At 52.7% G+C, this 17,830-nt stretch overlaps 5 protein-coding genes across 5 annotated transcripts; 2 read left to right on the top strand and 3 right to left on the bottom strand.

The window, feature by feature from the left end:
* Nucleotides 1-377: 377 nt before the first annotated feature.
* On the bottom strand, nucleotides 378-6,738 carry NECHADRAFT_81456 (uncharacterized protein; the record flags this gene model as incomplete). Its single annotated transcript, XM_003044619.1, has 2 exons — nucleotides 378-6,143; nucleotides 6,199-6,738. The coding sequence occupies 2 exons, from the start codon at nucleotides 6,736-6,738 to the stop codon at nucleotides 378-380; spliced, it is 6,306 nt and encodes a 2,101-aa protein (XP_003044665.1).
* Nucleotides 6,739-8,520: 1,782 nt separating this feature from the next.
* HAG2105 (N-acetyltransferase) lies at nucleotides 8,521-9,131 on the top strand (the record flags this gene model as incomplete). The annotated part of the gene is made up of 2 exons (XM_003045016.1): nucleotides 8,521-8,551; nucleotides 8,617-9,131. 2 exons carry the CDS (start codon nucleotides 8,521-8,523, stop codon nucleotides 9,129-9,131), a joined length of 546 nt encoding a protein of 181 aa, XP_003045062.1.
* Nucleotides 9,132-9,230: 99 nt separating this feature from the next.
* Nucleotides 9,231-10,466, bottom strand: NECHADRAFT_43370 (uncharacterized protein; the record flags this gene model as incomplete). The annotated part of the gene is made up of 1 exon (XM_003044618.1): nucleotides 9,231-10,466. One exon carries the CDS (start codon nucleotides 10,464-10,466, stop codon nucleotides 9,231-9,233), a length of 1,236 nt encoding a protein of 411 aa, XP_003044664.1.
* Nucleotides 10,467-12,187: 1,721 nt separating this feature from the next.
* NECHADRAFT_43756 (uncharacterized protein) lies at nucleotides 12,188-14,708 on the top strand (the record flags this gene model as incomplete). Its single annotated transcript, XM_003045015.1, has 3 exons — nucleotides 12,188-12,271; nucleotides 12,356-14,042; nucleotides 14,092-14,708. The coding sequence occupies 3 exons, from the start codon at nucleotides 12,188-12,190 to the stop codon at nucleotides 14,706-14,708; spliced, it is 2,388 nt and encodes a 795-aa protein (XP_003045061.1).
* Nucleotides 14,709-15,450: 742 nt separating this feature from the next.
* On the bottom strand, nucleotides 15,451-17,530 carry NECHADRAFT_42899 (uncharacterized protein; the record flags this gene model as incomplete). The annotated part of the gene is made up of 2 exons (XM_003044617.1): nucleotides 15,451-17,208; nucleotides 17,282-17,530. 2 exons carry the CDS (start codon nucleotides 17,528-17,530, stop codon nucleotides 15,451-15,453), a joined length of 2,007 nt encoding a protein of 668 aa, XP_003044663.1.
* Nucleotides 17,531-17,830: the final 300 nt, after the last annotated feature.

The following is a 17,830-nucleotide window of genomic DNA, read 5'->3' as shown; positions in this document are numbered from 1 at the left end:
CTGATAGCGCCGCTGGTTCAATCACCGCTCATATCGGAGGCATCTTGATGGGACTGGTGGCCGCCCTGGCCATCTAAGGTCAATTGATGTATACTTTGATGTACGAGATGTGATACATATCCATATCATCTAAGCTAATGAGCCTATGTCGACTAATGCGGTGGACTGTTCGTGCCTTGACGTTTATAGAGTCGCAATAGAGATGCAAGATTAGGGTATAGACAATCATATTACTGGAAAAGAACTACTTAGACACTCGAAAAACTTATGAAATCCCCAAGGAGCGACATGATCCAAATACTCGGACAAAGTAATAGTACAAAAAGAAACCATGTTTCGTAATGACAGGCATAACCGTTCGTACACCTGATCTTCGTTCAGTACACCAACCACCATTGGTTCGCCGTGTGCACAACATCCAGTCCGTTCTGCGGCCGGGGCTGGCCTGATCTTCTCCTCCATGTAGGGCTGCTCTGCTTGACCTTGCTCTGGAGTCGCCAGTCGCTCGGGGGTATGTACTTTCCCCCCTCGATGCTCTTGTCCTGCGCGCTGCCGCACCACTTCTCGAACGCTGGGAGGCCAAGACCCAGGCCATTGTTTAGACGGTCGTGGACCTCGCGGAACTCCATCGTCGGCTTAGTCCAGCCCTGGAGCTGATGGTGTGAGGCCTTCAGTAGCTCAAGATGCAACTTGGCCTCGGTGATGAGCCTCTGCCGGTCCGGATATGCCTCGCCAAACTCGTTACCGTGACAGCATGAGCCCATCTCGCGCAGGACAGACTCGTGGATCGACATGGCGCTGGCTGTACGACCGCATGAAGTATACAGAGCAGCAAGGAGACGAGAAAAGGCAAGAGTCTCGAGGTCCAGACGACCTCTGCTGCGTCGCAAGTTGTAACAGAGCAACTCGGCCGTGTCGATGGCGCCAGAGACATCTCCGCGAGCATACTTGACGTGAATGAGGAGCTTGCCAATTTCCAGGACGGTGGAAGGAGACCAGCTGCCAGAGCGCTGCATCTGCTCGCGAGACTGCCACAGAAGGGAGAGTAGATTCTTGAGCTCGTCCCAGTTGCGCTGAGCACCAAGAAGACGAATAAGACCAGAGACATCCTCGAAGCGTAGGCTGACAAAGTCAATCTTGGCAGCACGGAACGCAGCAAGAACCTCGGCCATGATCTCGCGAGAAGTCGTCAACAGCTCATTGCGCATCTTCTCGTCCTTGGCACTAGGGCGCGGCACGTCGATGCCGGCCAGGAACTCGGCGAGCTTGTAGCCAAACTGGATGCAGCTGGGACGCTGGTATAGCTTCTGTCCCTGCGCAAAGCGGAAAACGATGCGGCCGAGCTGGTTGGCACAGTGGAAGTCGTTGGCTTCGAGGAGGGACTTGACCCTGGCGCTTCCGGCCTTGACGGCGAGAAGTGAAAAGTCAATCTTGGTGGCCTTGCGATCTTTGCCGAGCTCGGAGAGGAGAGCGAGGTAGAAGAGACGAACGTCTTCGTCGCTGAAGCCCTTGAAGTACAGGTTGTACTCGGTCTTGAACTGCTGGAATAGCCTCTTGTCGAGGATGGCCAGGAGCTGGACGCGTTGGTGTTCTTCCCAGAAGCAGCGAAGCTTGGCACCGCATTCGAGGATGATCTCAATGTTCTTCTCGTGGGTAATAACACGAGAGTATTCCTCGTAAAGGAGAGACTCGAACATGATGGAAGCCATAATCTCCGAGTAAGTGATGGCGCAGTCCTTGCTGCACAGGCCATGCTCAAAGGCGCTCAGGAAGACAAATACGAGCTTGCTCACGTGCATGTCGAGCTTGAGCGTGATATCGCTACACGGCATGCCCTCGCGGAAGATGATGAGATGTCGCAGCTGATGGAGGAGTTCGTGGCCTTGCTTGGTGAGGTTGACACTCACGTAGATAGAGGCCAGCGAGATGGCAGCGTTGAAAAGGGCGGTGGTGACGGTCACAGTAGTGATGATCTCGATGATAGAAACCTCGAGAAGCTTGATCATCTTGGCGTGAGTCTCCTTGGTGTTGCACTTGTGATAAAGAATGATAACGTCCCGAAGCTGATGGAGCGTCTCCTCGTGCCAGCATCCGAGTGTGAGCTTGAGATACTCATAGGTCTCGATGCTGATCAGGATAGCCCGATCCAGGGGAATCTTCTTGGTCTCCCTGCCCGAGGTGATGATTGTGACGTACAACTTGGAGAGACGCTTCTTGACAGTGTGCACCGTGGTCTCGGTGACAACAGTCGTGGTGGTCTTTGTCGTTGTCGTCTTCTTGATGACCTCCTCGTAGATGTTGACAGCCTCATGCTCATGCTTCTCACTCTTCTCACACATCTTGGCAAAGGCAATCAAGGCCAGAAAAAAGCCATGAGAGTCCTTTCCACAGACATGAGTCACGGCCTCTTTGTACTCAACCGAGATCTTGTAGAGAACAGAGAACTCAACCTTGATGTGAACCTCGAGCACGTAAGTGTATCTCTCGTAGATTTCCGTGATGATCTCCTCAGTCACGATGAGACCTCCACGGTGATGGATGACGGTCTGCCACATGAGAGCGGAGATGTCCCGCAGCTCAACCCACATGTGACGGTGGTAGTAATGACGGAGAAGATACTGAGCAGCCTCAAAAGCATCGTGGTGACAGTGCTTGATGTCCTTGTTGAGGATGGTGACAATCTCGCGATAGTAGATGTACGCATCCTTGTGGCCGATCAGCTTGCAGTGGTAACCCAATGAGTACAAAGTTTTGATCGTCAGGTGGTGACTGTGGCCCAGCTTCTTCTTGTATCGATCCAAGATCGAGATGTAGAGTTCGATAATCTTCTCGTGGCGGTGGTGCTCCTCGTAAAACTCGACGAGAACGTGAAGAGACTGGTGAAGGCATTCATCTTCCAGAGAAAGAGAAGCCAGACAAGCATAGTAGATGCGCAGGTGAATGTGCTCAGCCTTCTCAAAGAAGCCTTGGTAGTGGTAGCACCTAGCAAGGCGGCGAGCCACGAGGATACATTCTCGGGAAGAATGCTCGTGGAGAGTAATCTTGGTATCGGTGCTCAAGATGGCCTTCCAGGTGATCTCAAGAGTTCGCTTGATGATGACCTCAGCTTCGGACCACTTCTGGTGCTCAAAGTATGTGCCGATGAGGGCCATGCAGGCAGAGAAGAAGCTGCGATCAACCTTGGTCTTCTTGCAGCGCTCATAATGAGTCTCGTAAATCTCCTTGACCACAGTCTCTGTCACCTCAGTCGTAGTTGTAGTGGTCGTCTTCTTGGTGATGGTTGTCTCTGTCACCTCTTCAACAACCTCGGTGATGAGCATAGTAGTTTTGCGAGCTTCCTCATCTTCAGTCTTGCCGTTCTTCTTGAACCAGCCCCAGACCTTGGTCAGGATTGAAATGGTGATGCTGAAAAGACTGAAACTCCTGCAGGTCTTGCCGAGTTCTCTGATCCAGACGATAAGAGTCTCGGCTTCACAGTGGTGGTGCTCATACTCGGCCCAGAGGCAGATGAGGATGTTGGTCGCCTCTTCAGTGCGCTTCACCTCGCGAAGGAACCTGACGTACTCGAGGGCGATCTGGATTTTGGCAACGTGCACTTCAACACTAGCCTTGGCTCGGCAGATGATGGAGATGCGTCGCCAGAGGCTGATAAACAGCCTCTCAGCCAGGTAGATCTCGCCACAGGAGTAGTAGGACCTGGCCAGCTTGATCATCATGGAGATACAGAGATGGTCATGAATCTCGAGATCCTCGCTGGTCTCAAAGATGAACTCTTCAAGCTGTCCAATCTCCTTTCCACCCTTCTCGCCCTTGAGGACGATGTCCAGGGTGCCAAAGAAGGCGCCAATGCGACCAGCCTCGGGGGACTTCTTGCCGTAGCGGATGACGATGATCTCGTAGAGTTCCTTGTAGACAACAGTAGCGCGCCACTCTTCCTTGATGCAGATGTACAGCTTGGCAAGCTTCTCGTGCCAGTGGATGACCTCATCACTGGAGGGACCATACTTGTGCTTGCAAATGGTGATCCATACGCGAATCATCTCCTCGCGGTAGGTCACAATCTCCGTGCGCTCAGTGATGACAATGGTTTCGGTGTATGTCAGGAACATATGAGTACAAGAGCTGACGATGACGTTTGTCTTGGACAAAATCATCTGTCCCAACTTGGCAGCGCGGTAGAAGAATCGTGCTCCAACGATGGAAGAATCAGCTGCTGTCGAGTATGTGACGTGGACATGACCAAGAGTGATGAGATTCTGCAGAACGGAAACATGCTCCTTGCCGAAGCAAGTCTCTCGGATGCGGAGCGTAAGCTCATGAAGCTCAATAGTATCCTGATGACCGTGGTATCGGCGCCAGCACGGTCGCTCAAGAAGAGCAAACATGACAGAATCGGGGAAGATGTCACGGAATCCCCTGGGCAGACTAATCTCGCCATTGGAAACGACAAAACCGGCCTGTCTGAAGTGGACAACCCAATTCTGCATGACATAGCCCATCAAGTGGTGTCGGCGGAACACAGCATCAACAGCCGAGTCCTCAAGCTCGTCCGTGAGTAACTCATGGTCGCCATCGAGGCTCAGACGCGCATAGAGAAGCATCCTGAGAGTCAGCTGCATATGAGCATCCTTGTGGGATAGCAGAGACTTTCCAAGAAGGCTCTTCATGTATGACTGAGCATACGAGTTGCGGAAGTGAAGACGACCACCGCGGATGATGAGTAGGTCACTGCAATGCTCAGTAACGAACTTGGAGATGTTGAGGGTAGCAACACCCAGGGTCTTCTTGTGAAGGTCCGTAGCAAGAAGCTGAGCAGCCTCCTCGACAGCGAAGGGGCTCTCCGTGATGAGCATGAAGGACAGGAGATGCTGCAACATCTCGTTCTTCTGGAGATCCAAGCGGTCCACAGAGATGCGAATCACATCAGAAAGCTCAGAGCTGACGCCCTTGCTCCTGGCACGGAATGCATCGCAAGAGTTCTCTCGGTTGAGAATACGGCCAACGTAGAAAGCCCAGAGGAAGTTGCCCTTGGACTTGTTTACCAAGCTCTCGATGATCTGCTCGCGCTCCCGGACGTCAAGGTCGCGGTAGTGAATGGACTTTGACAAAGTCTGCTTGAGGTGAGACTCGATGTCTTCATGGATCTCCTTCTGGGTGATCTCGAAGAGCTTGGAGCCATCCTTCAGACCAGCGACGGGCCGGGAAAAGGTAATGACATGTGTGCGCGAGAGGTCAGCGACACATCGTCGAAGAGCTTGATGGAACTCTTTGACGTTCTTCTCGGACATTTCATCGCAGCCATCAGTCAAGAGTACAATGGAAGTCTCTGCGCGCTCAGCAGCCAGCAGCCCAGTGCGCAGGGTATCCCAAAGAGTAGCCTCGAGGTTTCCAGCATTTGAAGTCTTGGAGTAGACCTCAAAAGCCTGGACAAGTCGCTCGTAGAGAGCAACATCTCCCACACTGCGCTCAAGCAACTGGAAGAGGAAGCTCTTGACACAAGCAAGAGGTGTTGCCTCCTTGGGCGAGTCCCAGGGAAAGTTGTAGTTGAGGACAGTGTAGAATCTGTGGTCAAGGGGACGGGCGAGTCTCTCGCCAACCCACTCGGCGAGCACACTCTTTCCGCGGCCCGCAGAGCCGGTGATGTTGAGGAACTTGTCGTTGCTTCCAAGGAAGTGGACAAGACGCTCCTTGATCCAGTTGCAAGTATCCTCAGAGCGATCAAGGTGCTCATAAACTTCATCGTAGAGAGAGTTTCTGACAGAGGACTGGGCCGATGGCTGAAGTCGTCGGCGGACAGACTTGAGACTGATGGAGAAAGCCTTGTTGCCGAGCTTGTAAGACCAGACACGGTCGCAGAGTGTCTCCTTGGCTTGCCAGATCTCATCAATCTGCTTGCCAAAGGCGGCGTCAAGGCTAATTGAGATAGTTGAGCCAGGCTTCAGGCTGCTGATTCTCTGCTTGTAGTGGCTAGCAATGGAGCCGACGAGGTAGACAAGATCGCAAAAGATGTTGGCGGCAGCCTCTTTGATGTGAGATGGCATGTACTCCAGTTCATGGATACGCGAGACGCCGGAAAGGAGCATGGCCAGCTCGTATAGAGCCATGAAGGTGGGAACGAGGGCTCTAGCCTGGTTGTGGCCAATCTAAATAACGGTTAGCATTATGTTGAGGTTGAGCTGGAGCATGGGGGTTACAAACCTCAAGGAGAACTTGGCAACTGGCCAGCGCAGCCGATGCAGAGGCATGGCCACCGTGGACAAACTTCTCAATCTTTTGGCCAAAGGTGTAAACCTGAAGGCCAAAGAACTGGGCTGTGCTGAGAACTGTATCCCAGTCGCTGCCTCGTCGAGGCATATGGATAAGACGCTCATCCGAGATGTATTGGAGGTAATCCCTCAGCTCCATCTCGGAGACAAAGGACTCGTCATAGTCATCGAGACGGACTATCAATTTCTTGACAGTCCTTGTAACTTCGGTCAACCGCTCAAAGTGCTCGAGCTTGCTGATAGAAGTTCTTGTTGTGATCGTGCCATTGGACTTGGCAGTAAGCTTGGTAGGTGTGGCCATGGTCTTGATGACCTCAACCTCGGGCGAGGCTCGGTCGGAAGCCACGGTGGTTCGATCACTCTCATTGTCGGAGTTTTGCGTCTCTGTGACGGCTATGGACACATCGGACTGGTGTTTGTCCTTTCCCAAGGAGGGAAGGGAGTCCTTGATACCTTGCTTGAGAGCGTCCATTGTGTTTCGTGATGTGGAAGCGGTCTCCTGTGCGTCAGATCGGAGAGAGGAAGAAGACGAGGAGTGGCGTTTTCTTCTGGCTACAGGAGGAATTGGACGTTAGATAAGGCTCTTGAAGGACATAGGAGGGACCACTTTGAGTTGGGGGGCAGAGGAGTGTTGGAGTGGCGGAGGGCTGGGGAAGCTTGTACAGAGTATAGGTTGTGTGATAGACAAGAAAGGCGTACCGTCAAAAGATTTTCGTAATCCCAACATCCCGATTGAGGGTTGAGAAGGTGAAGCGAGTTGAGAGAAGAAGCTCTGAAGTCCAGAGCTGAACTGCTCGAGGAGACGAGGCGCTTTATGCCACCACCTTCTTCACCCGTCCCCTCTCCTTGATGTAATGTGCATTCTCAGCTATCCCTCGAGTATATGCTTGGCTGAGCTGATTATCACAAATCGGGCCACTAGCTTCATCATGACGATACACGGCACGGAGCTGAACCACCAAGAGGGCATACGCGCAACTCAGCTGCAAGCAGGGAGGAGAGCTCCAAAAGTCAATGGAGGGGGGGTAAGCTGCGGGACTTTTGCGTGGTGTAAAGGTCTCATTCGGGAACAGCGGGTGTTCAATTCTCGATATCCCGCGTGAATGAGTTTGCCGTGGCTGGCCTGGATTCAGAAGATCCCAGACGGTGGCGGTTATAGAGTGGCCATCACTTAGATACGCGGTGTGGAGTAAGGAGGGTCTCGGCCGATCGACCCCAGGATTCCTGTGACGGCGGAAGGACACTTGCGTAGCCCCCGGGCGGACTGATCCGCCTCTCACGGGCCGTTCTGGGAGAGTCGTCGTTTATCCCAGGCAAGCCATGCCGCTTGGCAGAGACATTGATTTCCTAAACGGGCCTTAAAGGGCGATGCATGCCATGCCATGTGATAGTGGCTGTCTGTGTGTGGTGGTTAATGGGTTCGGCGGAGTTGAGTGATCAGCCTGAAGAGTGAGGAGGTAGTCACTCAACTGCATTAGGAGATCGTCAGTATCGAGTATGATACCTCAAGGGTCCCACAAAGTAGCACTATGCATGCTGTTGATTCTCAATGAGGCAACGCATGGATCGCATGCTTCTGTCAATTCTATCAAGTCAAGATATCCAAGACCGTTACGCGTTCAACGGTCGAGAACGACCAACGGGTTTCGAATCTGGTGATTCTCGGCTCGTGAGGCTTTGAGTTCAGGGATAAAACTACCGAAGAGACTATTGCCTTCTCAGCCTCATTGGCGGCGCCATCTCATTCCTCATTTCGTGTTCAGCAGAGACCATGCACGCCACCAAAGGTCGTCACCCCAAGAGCACGTGTAATGCAAAAGGAAGAGACAGGTTTAATTGGGAACGGCGCGTTAATTGAATTTTTTGCAATCGGGTTTATGTCCGAGAAGAGCCAAGATGGGCTTGTGAGGTGGAAAGACAGATGTCAAAGTCTCAGAGATGGTGATAGACGAGCTACAGGGCTCGGCAGGTCATAAATCCGACCCCGGGGAATCAGGCCCCGGACTCGGGATCCCGGGTCGTTTCCCCCACTCCGGGCAGCTCAGACCCCGCCATCGAAGGCGCGCCCTTCACTGAGAGAAACTCCATACTGCCCCACCAAAGACGTCAAAACACCATGGATAAATTTAGCGATGTTGGTTTACTACACGATTTAAACTTCTAACGATCGCTATTTTTTTTATTCAGACGTATTTTATTCCATCTAGAGGGTATATTTGCTTTTCTATACAAGATACATCCCCAATCGTACACAATGGCGACAATTCGACATGCGCGCAAGGAGGGTGAGCTACCCCTCAGTTAGAGATCCTTCTAGAAGCTATGTCATGCTAACCAGAGCTCTCTCTAGATGCGCCTACAATCGTGCAGCTTATCCAGGAGCTTGCCGACTATGAGAAAGAGCCCGATGCCAACAAGGCTACCGTCGAGAGCATTGAGGCTACAATCGCCTTTGCGCCGTCCGATTCGCCCAACGCTGACGCTTCCATCATCCCCGACACGGAACCAATTGCGCCAACTCGACCTGCCCGATGCTTGCTCCTTTTCTCTCCCGAGGGCGTCGCCGTAGGCATGGCCTTGTATTTCTACAACTATAGCACATGGCGGTCCAGCGCAGGCATTTACCTCGAAGATCTCTTTGTGCGAGAGTCGGAACGCGGCAAGGGATACGGCAAGAAGTTGCTCAGCACTCTAGCCAAGCAAGTTGTTGCTATCAAGGGAGCTCGTCTTGATTGGGTTGTTCTCAAGTGGAACGAGCCTAGCATCAAGTTCTATGAGAGCATTGGCGCCTATGCGATGAACGACTGGGTCGGCATGCGAGTGGATGGCGATGGCTTGAACAAGCTGGCCAACCTGACGGATTAGAAGAGTCGTGATGCATTGGGTATAGACCGCGCATCTGCGCTAGATCGCTAGATGATCACCCGCACGCGCGGGATCTGCAGCTTGGGCTGATGGTTCGGTTCAGGAAGTAGGAGTCTCGGTCTTGGGCTCGATCAGCCGGCCTTGTTTGTCGACACCATCAAAGATACAAAGCTGCCTATTAGATGCGCAGACTGTGGTCTTTTTGATAGTTCCCCAAGTAAAATTGTGTTTTAGCGTCCGTGGATTCTGTTCCATCTTTGGTGTAAACTGCCATGCTCGTTGATACGCTCGGCGGTACCATCGTGATGAAATCTCGCGCTTCTTGTGCTGTGCTTGATATGGCTCCTCGTCTTTTCCCTCGGGCCTGACGAAAGAGCGCTTTTTCGGCCTGCGTTCAACCCTGGAAGCGGGCAGGCTCGCATAGGCTTCCCAGTTCCAGTTCAGCATAGTGTTTTGTTCGACGGTCTGTACAGGGCTTGCGGCTGGTCGTCTTGTGGGAACTGTCCACTCGCCCTGCTCCTGTGCCCCCTGGCTCAACTGTCCAAGCAGTTCCCATTCGCCGTTGCCCAAGGGGACCATCATCTTGCTAATGGCTCTCCGCCAAAAGTGAGCCTCCTTCGCTCGGATAACATTCACAGCGAGTGGCTTTCCCCAGAGGTTGGTTTTAGGGACAGCCCCCGACGGCTTTAGACCCTTGATTTTCCGCTTGAGCCAGCTAAGAGTGCTGTTTTTTTGCAAATCCCGCTGAGATGATAGGAGCCTTGTGACCTTGTCCAAGTCCCACTTCTCGTAAAAGTCGTTTTTGATGTGTACTGGTTTGTTGTTCCATCGACCCGCGGGGCGTATTTCCTCGACATGCTTGTTTGCGTCTGTACTTGTTGCGTCTGTATCATTCGGGGAACCCTCTAGCTCATCCAATGCCTTTGATAACTCGACAGCAGCGCTGTCAGTCTTCCCAGCGCTGCCCTTGGTAGCATCCCCATTAATGAGAGCCTCCAATGCATCCGAGTCTTTAGGACCTTCTGGGCGCACAAAATCGGCAACCAGGCTTCTTCTACGAAAGCCCATTCTTCCAAAGCCATGATACAAGAGCTTTTCCATGGACGGTCTGTCCCCACAGTTGGCCGCTCTCAATGTGCGCAACGCATTGCTGGCTTTGGCGCGGTGCTTCTTTTTCATGGAATGATTTCTGCGATGATTTCGAAATCGAGTCCGGATAATCGAAGTGATAGTGGGCGAGAAGGCCGGGGGGAGATAGGAGCATTCTCGGAGGAGATGTCGGTAGAGATGGAGAGGTGGGAGGAAGTCGGGAATGGCGGCGTTTGGGCGAGGCATCGTGGGCGGTTGTACGGGGAGGAAATGAAGAATTAAATGGAGGTGCAAGGCCCCTAAGTTAGGACATTAAGTCAAGTTTGTAAGGCAACTATTGTCATGTCAAAGATGTGCAATTAAGCTCACGATTCAATAAGACTGGGTCTTTGGAGCTGGAGCTTTGCTTGTGATTTTTGATATTGGAGCTGAGTGCGGATTAACTCCGGCAATGGGCACTGGTCTCACAACTTACGCTGTGGAGAACAATACTGATCTGAAGACGCGAAAGAGATGAAAGAGAATACTCGGTGTCAGCGAACATAAGGAATTGAGTATTGGCCAAAAAAAATTGACAAACTCTATCATGTCGTGATGAGGTTAACATGAATTGGTTCTGGCGTGTGTTCTAAGAGTGCTGGAATGGATCATCACTTTCATCACGTTCACTATGGCACGCCGTAAAGTACATCCATCTTGACCTCATCTGCCTGGATGCAGTGTCACTTTCACAGTTGTGCACAAACTTAGCTACTCCGCCTTAACATTGTCCAAGTCTCAGTGCTCTGTGCAACGTGCAACACACGGCAACGAATGCACAAGTTTTATGCACATTGGATGCCGTGCACATCTTGCACCACGTGGTTCCACACCAAAGACTGGGCAGGACTGTTGCTGGTCGCAACAAGTGGTTGCATTAGCGGCTTCAACCACTCACGCATGGCCTCGAGGCAAATGACCGAGAGTGTCATTAACCATGGTCGTCTGCACAACTATGGTCTCCCAGTGAGCCGACTCGAAACAGCAGGTGGCGGTGGTCGCTGGAATGGGCCGGCTGGGGGGCCTCATCACCAGTCGAGCGAGGCCATTCAACTAGCGGGGTTCACGTCTTTTACGCGCCCAGAGCGCGAGACACGTTCCCCGACGACGCGAAAGCACGAAACCGACACGTCTCGATTAATTGAACGCATCCCGTCCTGTCGTCGATTCCACGTCGAAGCCCACTGATGCAAGTGAGCACAACCTAGCAGTCGGTTACTTTGACGTGCATGTAATTAACACGAGCACGAGCGCCGTCGCTTGAGCAGGTACAGAACCTACGTGCGTCTACGATCCCGCGCACAATTAAATCCATGCCAACTCTTCTCTGATCTGTACAAGGAGCAGATGATTGAACAAGTCACATCCATCAAGCATCAGCAATTTCAACTCGCAGCTACAGCTTCAGCTCTTCAGCGACCTGTCGCCCGCTAAGCTGCCACCTCACAGCACCCTCCTCAGCACCCCCGCAAGTCCCTCCAGGGCACTCGTTCAGGTACCTCGGACCCCTTCTGCACTGAACCTCAGCTGCACAACTCCGCCCGGCCCACTGCAGCGCAGGCTATCTCGAGGAGCTCATTTCGCCTCGACTCCATCTCAACTCTTTGCAACCACCAGTTTTTCGAGCGCACAAAACCTTCGAAACTCGACGACGGATAGGCGCATGGGCAGTCCCAGAATCCCGGTTTCAGCCTCATGAGGCGCTTCTCTTCTTCTGTATAATTCTCATCGTCCTTCTCTTGTCGCCTTTGACGTCTTCTACGTACCCCCTCGACCGATCCTTGCATTGGCGCTGATGCTGTTGCACCCTCAACGACTCAATCCATATACCTCGTCTTCTTGACCGTCAACGACGACAGCATTCAACAACTTTCTGGTTCTCACAAAAGATGCCTTCGGCATCGCAAAACTCGCAGCAATCTTTCAACATGAGTCAACAATCGCAATCCGGCCTCTCCGCCTCCTTCCATCGAGGTTATAATGGAGACCCTGAGGGACCCCAGATCTATTCGGTACGCAACACCCTTTATCGTCTGCAACTCCCCACAGAAATCTACTGGACTATGCGATCACTAACAAGAGCAATTTGGAAATAGGCATCCTATTCGGGCGTCGATGTATACGAAATGGAAGTCAACAACATCGCTGTTATGCGCCGTCGCAACGACTCATGGCTCAATGCCACGCAGATCCTCAAGGTTGCCGGAGTCGATAAGGGGAAGCGAACCAAGATTCTCGAAAAGGAGATCCAGACGGGCGAGCACGAAAAAGTCCAGGGAGGCTATGGAAAATATCAGGGCACCTGGATAACATTTGACCGTGGTGTTCAGGTCTGCCGGCAGTACGGAGTCGAGGAGCTACTGCGACCATTGTTGACGTATGACATGGGCCAGGATGGTGGTGTTGCTGGTCGAGGCGACTTCAATACACCAACAAAGGAACAGGCCATGGCAGCTCAACGCAAGCGCATGTACAACCAGAGCGCGGATGGAAGGCCGAATGGGCTCTCGGGGACCTTTTTCAAAAACATCTCCAGCACCGCTTCGCATGCCGTCGCTGCCATCAGCAAAGCCCGTTTTGATTCTCCAGGACCTCGAAGTCGCAACGGCCCTACGAGAGCGCCGAGCTTCAGTCGCCAACCGTCGATGCAAAATGGTGATGATTTCCCCGGTAACTCTCAGCAAAGCTTTGCCTCGGACTACGGCCAACAAGTCGACTCAGCTTATTCGACTCAGCAACAAGCCAGCGCAATGCAGTTGAACGAGCCCGAACCTCCTCGAAAACGTCAGCGTGTGACTATGACGCCCGCCGATAGCTTCAGCGCTTATGGTCAGAATATGGATATATACGCCGCGGCTTTTCCAGGGTCTCCAACCGAACCCAATGAGTCCTTTGTCTACACCCAAAGCGTCGTTCAGGATCGATCACCCGTCGAAGAAGGCAATGGACCCCTACCACCTCTGCCTTATGAGATGTCGCCCGACGTCGAGATGAAGCGCAGCATGCTGATGGGTCTATTCATGGAACCTGCCACCACCGACGCCTCCAAGCACGACATGCTCCGCACCTTTACCCCCCTCGAATTGGATATGCCCATCGATCTGCAGAGCCATACAGCGCTCCACTGGGCAGCCACACTCGCACGCATGCCTCTTCTCCGCGCTCTGATTGCTGCCGGCGCCTCCCCAGCCCGTGTGAACGCCTCTGGGGAAACGGCTTTAATGCGCGCCTGTTTAGTGACTAATTCTATGGACCATGGGTCATTCCCCGATCTGCTCGAAGTCTTGGGTGGAACGATTGAGGCTCGCGATCAAAAGGGACGGACGGTTCTCCATCATATTGCGGTCACTAGTGCAGTCAAAGGACGCAATGCTGCAAGCCGGTATTACCTTGAGAGCCTCTTGGAGTGGGTAGTGAGGCAGGGCAGCGCTCCCAACAGTCAAAACACACAAGCCAACGGCAACGTCCCCAGCAGCCAACAATCGGCCATTCCCAAGATGGGCATTGCGCGCTTCATGAGCGAGATAGTTAACGCCCAGGACAGCGCCGGCGACACAGCCCTGAATATTGCATCACGGATTGGAAACCGAAGCATCATCTCACAACTGCTAGAAGTTGGCGCTGACCCGAATATTCCCAATAAGGTGGGATTGAGGCCAGTTGACTTTGGTATCGGAGGTGAGAGTACCGAGGACAAGGCCAATGGCGAGACCAATGTCGAGAAGAATGGTGTTACCGGGTCAAGTCAGCGAAGTCGGGAGAGCAGCGATGAGATCGTTGCCTGTAAGTCAAGATATTTTGTTTGCCCAAGTCTGATACTAACTCTTCATAGCGATAACTCACCTCCTGACCGAGACTGGCTCAGCCTTCCAAACAGAGATGAAGTCGAAACAGACGTCTCTCGATACTCTCCACAGCACCCTTCGCACAACATCAACACAACTCGGCGAAGCCCGACGGAGTCTCGAGCATTTATCTGCCACACTCAGGAAGCAACAATTGGCTCGACAAAAGGTGTCCAACCTATCACACGCTCGCGAGGACGAGCAAGTGCGCCTTATGCAGGAACAATCCCGTACCTCACAGCCCAACCCCTCATCATCATGGGAGACGGAGCTATCGGCCATGCTCGAAGCCGCCGACGATACTTCTGGTGGAGGCTTCAGTGGAGAGGGCCTTCTTCCTTCTGCAGCAGTCCTTCGCGCCCGTGTCAACGCCGTTCAAGGTCGTCGCGACATGACAAGAAAGATGGTCTCTGCTCTCAAGGGGCGAAGTCGTGACGTCGAGGTCAAATACCGCCGCGTTGTCGCACTATGCACGGGTGTCCAAGAGGCCGAGGTTGACGCCGTCGTCGACGGTCTACTCAAGGCCGTTGAGAGTGAACACGAGGAACTCGAGATTGGTCGAGTCAGACGCTTCCTCGGTGGAGTAGAGGGTGTCGTGCACTAGTAACTGCACCATCGTTCTCGTGTTCCCTTCAACCTCTCTGCCCGATAATCATCATGTCAGGGCCCGCCCCTACTAACTACATCACCCTCGACGGCTCAACCACCATTTCTCTAATGACTATCGCCTCGCCTGTACGAAACCATACCTTTTTTCTTTGTTTGTATACCGGTGCTTTTGATACCCACCGAGCCCTAAAAGCACCCCCCCCCCCCCCCCCCCCTAGCTCGTGGTGGATGGGAAACGGCGTTCCTGATATACGGTTAATGGTTCCTTGTTTTGTTTTCTTATCTTCTTGGAGGTCAGCTTTTTTGGCCTTGTTGATGTGGCCTCTGTTGGATGAGATTTTGGACGTCTGGCAAAACGCTTTGTTTATATGTTATTAGCTACGTCAAGGTACTCTGCGAAAAGAGTCCAAAAGGTATAAAGTAGGAAGAGTCCGTTGGATTGGAAGAGGTATTTTTGATGATGGTGTGCAACCGAACCATATGAGCACCGAGAATTGATTCTATTGACATGTCACGATGTCTGTCTTGATTATGATTTCTTTCAAGCTTTGAAAAATGAAATGTTTGCCCAGAAATGTGAGGAGTCTGTTAGCTCCGTGGACACCTACCAAATGGTCTCCAAGCCATAACTCCACAAACACCGTGTGATGCCTATCCATAATATATAAATCCTTCCTTGCCCTGGATCTCATTGTAATCCTTGGGTTTGAATGGTGTCAAACACTTTGTCATGCAGCCTAAGCAATGCCGTTCCGGTATACACCCTCCCACCGTTCTTCTACACCCCCTACCTTGCCCTTGAGCACCTTGATCTCGGCATCCAGCTCGTCCACGTTTCTCGACAGGGCGCTAACCTCTTCGAAACGCCTCGAGCCATGTGCCGTCTTGACCATTGCCTGAACCATGAAGCGTTGCTCTTCCAAGACAACCAGCTTCTCCCGTAGCTCCTTTTCCTCTGCCTCAAGCTGGCTAACCACTGTGCTACCCTCACTCGGCGCCTGAGATGCTGTATCGGGGTCGGCAAGTTCTGAGTGCCGGAGTCCAGAGTGCGTGTGTGCGAGGAGGCGGGATGAGGACACGGCCGTGGCAGATGAGGCAGATGACCGTGAGCGGAGTAATTGTGGGAGACTCTTGAGCGGCAGCATGTTCGTATGAAGGAAACTGCTGGCATACGTGTAGATGGCCATTTGAAGACGACGCTGCGTGGCGCTATCCGAGGGAAGGTCACGCAGACGCTTGGCGGCAGTGCCATACTTGCCAAAACTGTCGACAAGACGTTTTCGTATCTTGGCCGCCTCCTGGATCTGCGCATGCGTCGGTGGTGGCTTGTTAAGATCGATTTCTCCCGTGTCGTTCTTCTCTGGCTGCAGGTTCAAAAGCGCGCGGTGGAATCCCGGAAGCAGTTGTTGGATGCCTCGCTCAAACTGCCGCAGAGTCTCGTATGCACGCTGGTCCGGTGGTTTATGCTGAAGAGAAGCCGTAAAGTCGCGGGCCGAGAAAATGGTATGCTTGCATTCTCGACACATTCGAATATCGACGCTGACTTGGCCAGGGTTTGAGGTTGAAGGAGGTTTCTCGGTTGCATGGTTAGTAGTTGTCGATCCATTGACACCACTCGAGATATCAAGTCCAACTTCAGAAGAACAGCCTGTTTGCGGATCACCACACACCACGCGGCCACATACCCGACAATGGTGTCTTCTAAACGTCCAAGAACCGAAATCCTGCTGGCAGAACGGGCACTTGTGGACGTTGGCATCTTCTTCCCAAGTTACGACAGATTGTTCGATGAGTTTCCGTGCGTTCTTCTGGCCTGCTAAAGACGTGACTGGCGAGAGCAAAGAGCCGGTTGATTGTGTGATCTTTTCGGGGGGGTTTGCTAATAACCGCGTGAGCTTTGTCAAGCGTTTTTCGAGTCGTGAAATTTCCAGATTCTGTCGTTCTACTTTCTTCCTCCTCTGTTCAAAAAGCATTTTGGTGTGGTCCGTAAAACAGCCCTCGTGATCGTTGTATCCTTCTCTTGATTTAAAGCATGTCTCGCATACTCTCGCCCAGTATCCTCGGACCGGTTCATGAGTCGCGCTGCGGCTCAGCTTCATTTGGTACATAGTATGTTCCTCACAAAACAGTCGCCCGCACTGTCTGCAGTTGATGCTCCCGTTTATCGGTCCTAAACTTCGGCCGCATGTTGGGTCGGTACATTGATCGTAGCTAGTCGATCGTTGCCAATGTTGGCGTGTGATGAGTTCGTCGGGGTCGATGGGGCCTTCGAGGGGGCTCTTCGCAGCGGCGATGGAGGGCGGTACAGGACTGGATTCGTTTGATTCAAAGACATCGAGACCTCGTAGTTTCTGGTTGATGAGGGAGAGGGGCTGGAATCGCTTCGCCTTGAGGACTTGCTTATCGAACCATGTCTTAACTTCGTCTTGCTCTTCCTCGGGTAGTTCTTGGTGATTGTCGTCGATGTGTCGGTTCAGCTGCAACAGCGTCATCTGCTTCGAGTCAGCAAACACTTTACTCATCGTCTTTTTCGCATCATACCATCTCCTCGTTGCAGATGGGGCAAACGAGTGTGCCATCGGCCGGGCCTTTGCCTTGGACCCCAACGCTGATGCTGTCGCCGATGGCCGGGCCAGCGAGTTCTGATGCTATCCCACTGACAGGCGGCGAGATGGACGATGAACCTATCGACACGGTACTCTCAGAGGCCGCTAGCGGGCTTCCAACTCGCGGCGCATTCGCATTCGGAGGTGTCGGGGGAGCGAGTCCCTTGCCACTACCCAAGATGCGGCCGCCGCCCAGCTTGCGGCCCGACATGATAATGTGCCCTTTGTTGTCGTGATGGAAGGGGAGAGACGGGAGTAAAAGGGGGAAACTCAAAGCAAGAGAGTTTATGGAAGACAAAATGGAAGAACGTTGGACAGCGACCGCAGTTGGTCAAGCTCCGCCTCGAGGAGGAGCGCTGCACCGCCTTTGGCTGTAGGGATGTCCGGGTTTGGAGGTGGAGGTACGTATTCTAGAAGAGGAGACGGGATGATGGCGCTAAATTGAATGCGTCAGATAGAGGAGTACGTTTGCCATCACATCAACTTGCGGTGAAGGTGAGTACTATGATAT

This window comes from Fusarium vanettenii (assembly GCF_000151355.1).
Source record: "Fusarium vanettenii 77-13-4 chromosome 6 genomic scaffold NECHAsca_20_chr6_4_0, whole genome shotgun sequence".
NCBI lineage: Eukaryota > Fungi > Ascomycota > Sordariomycetes > Hypocreales > Nectriaceae > Fusarium > Fusarium vanettenii.
The sequence above is the reverse complement of the archived record's forward strand: the minus strand, read 5'-3'. Positions and strand labels throughout refer to the sequence as shown.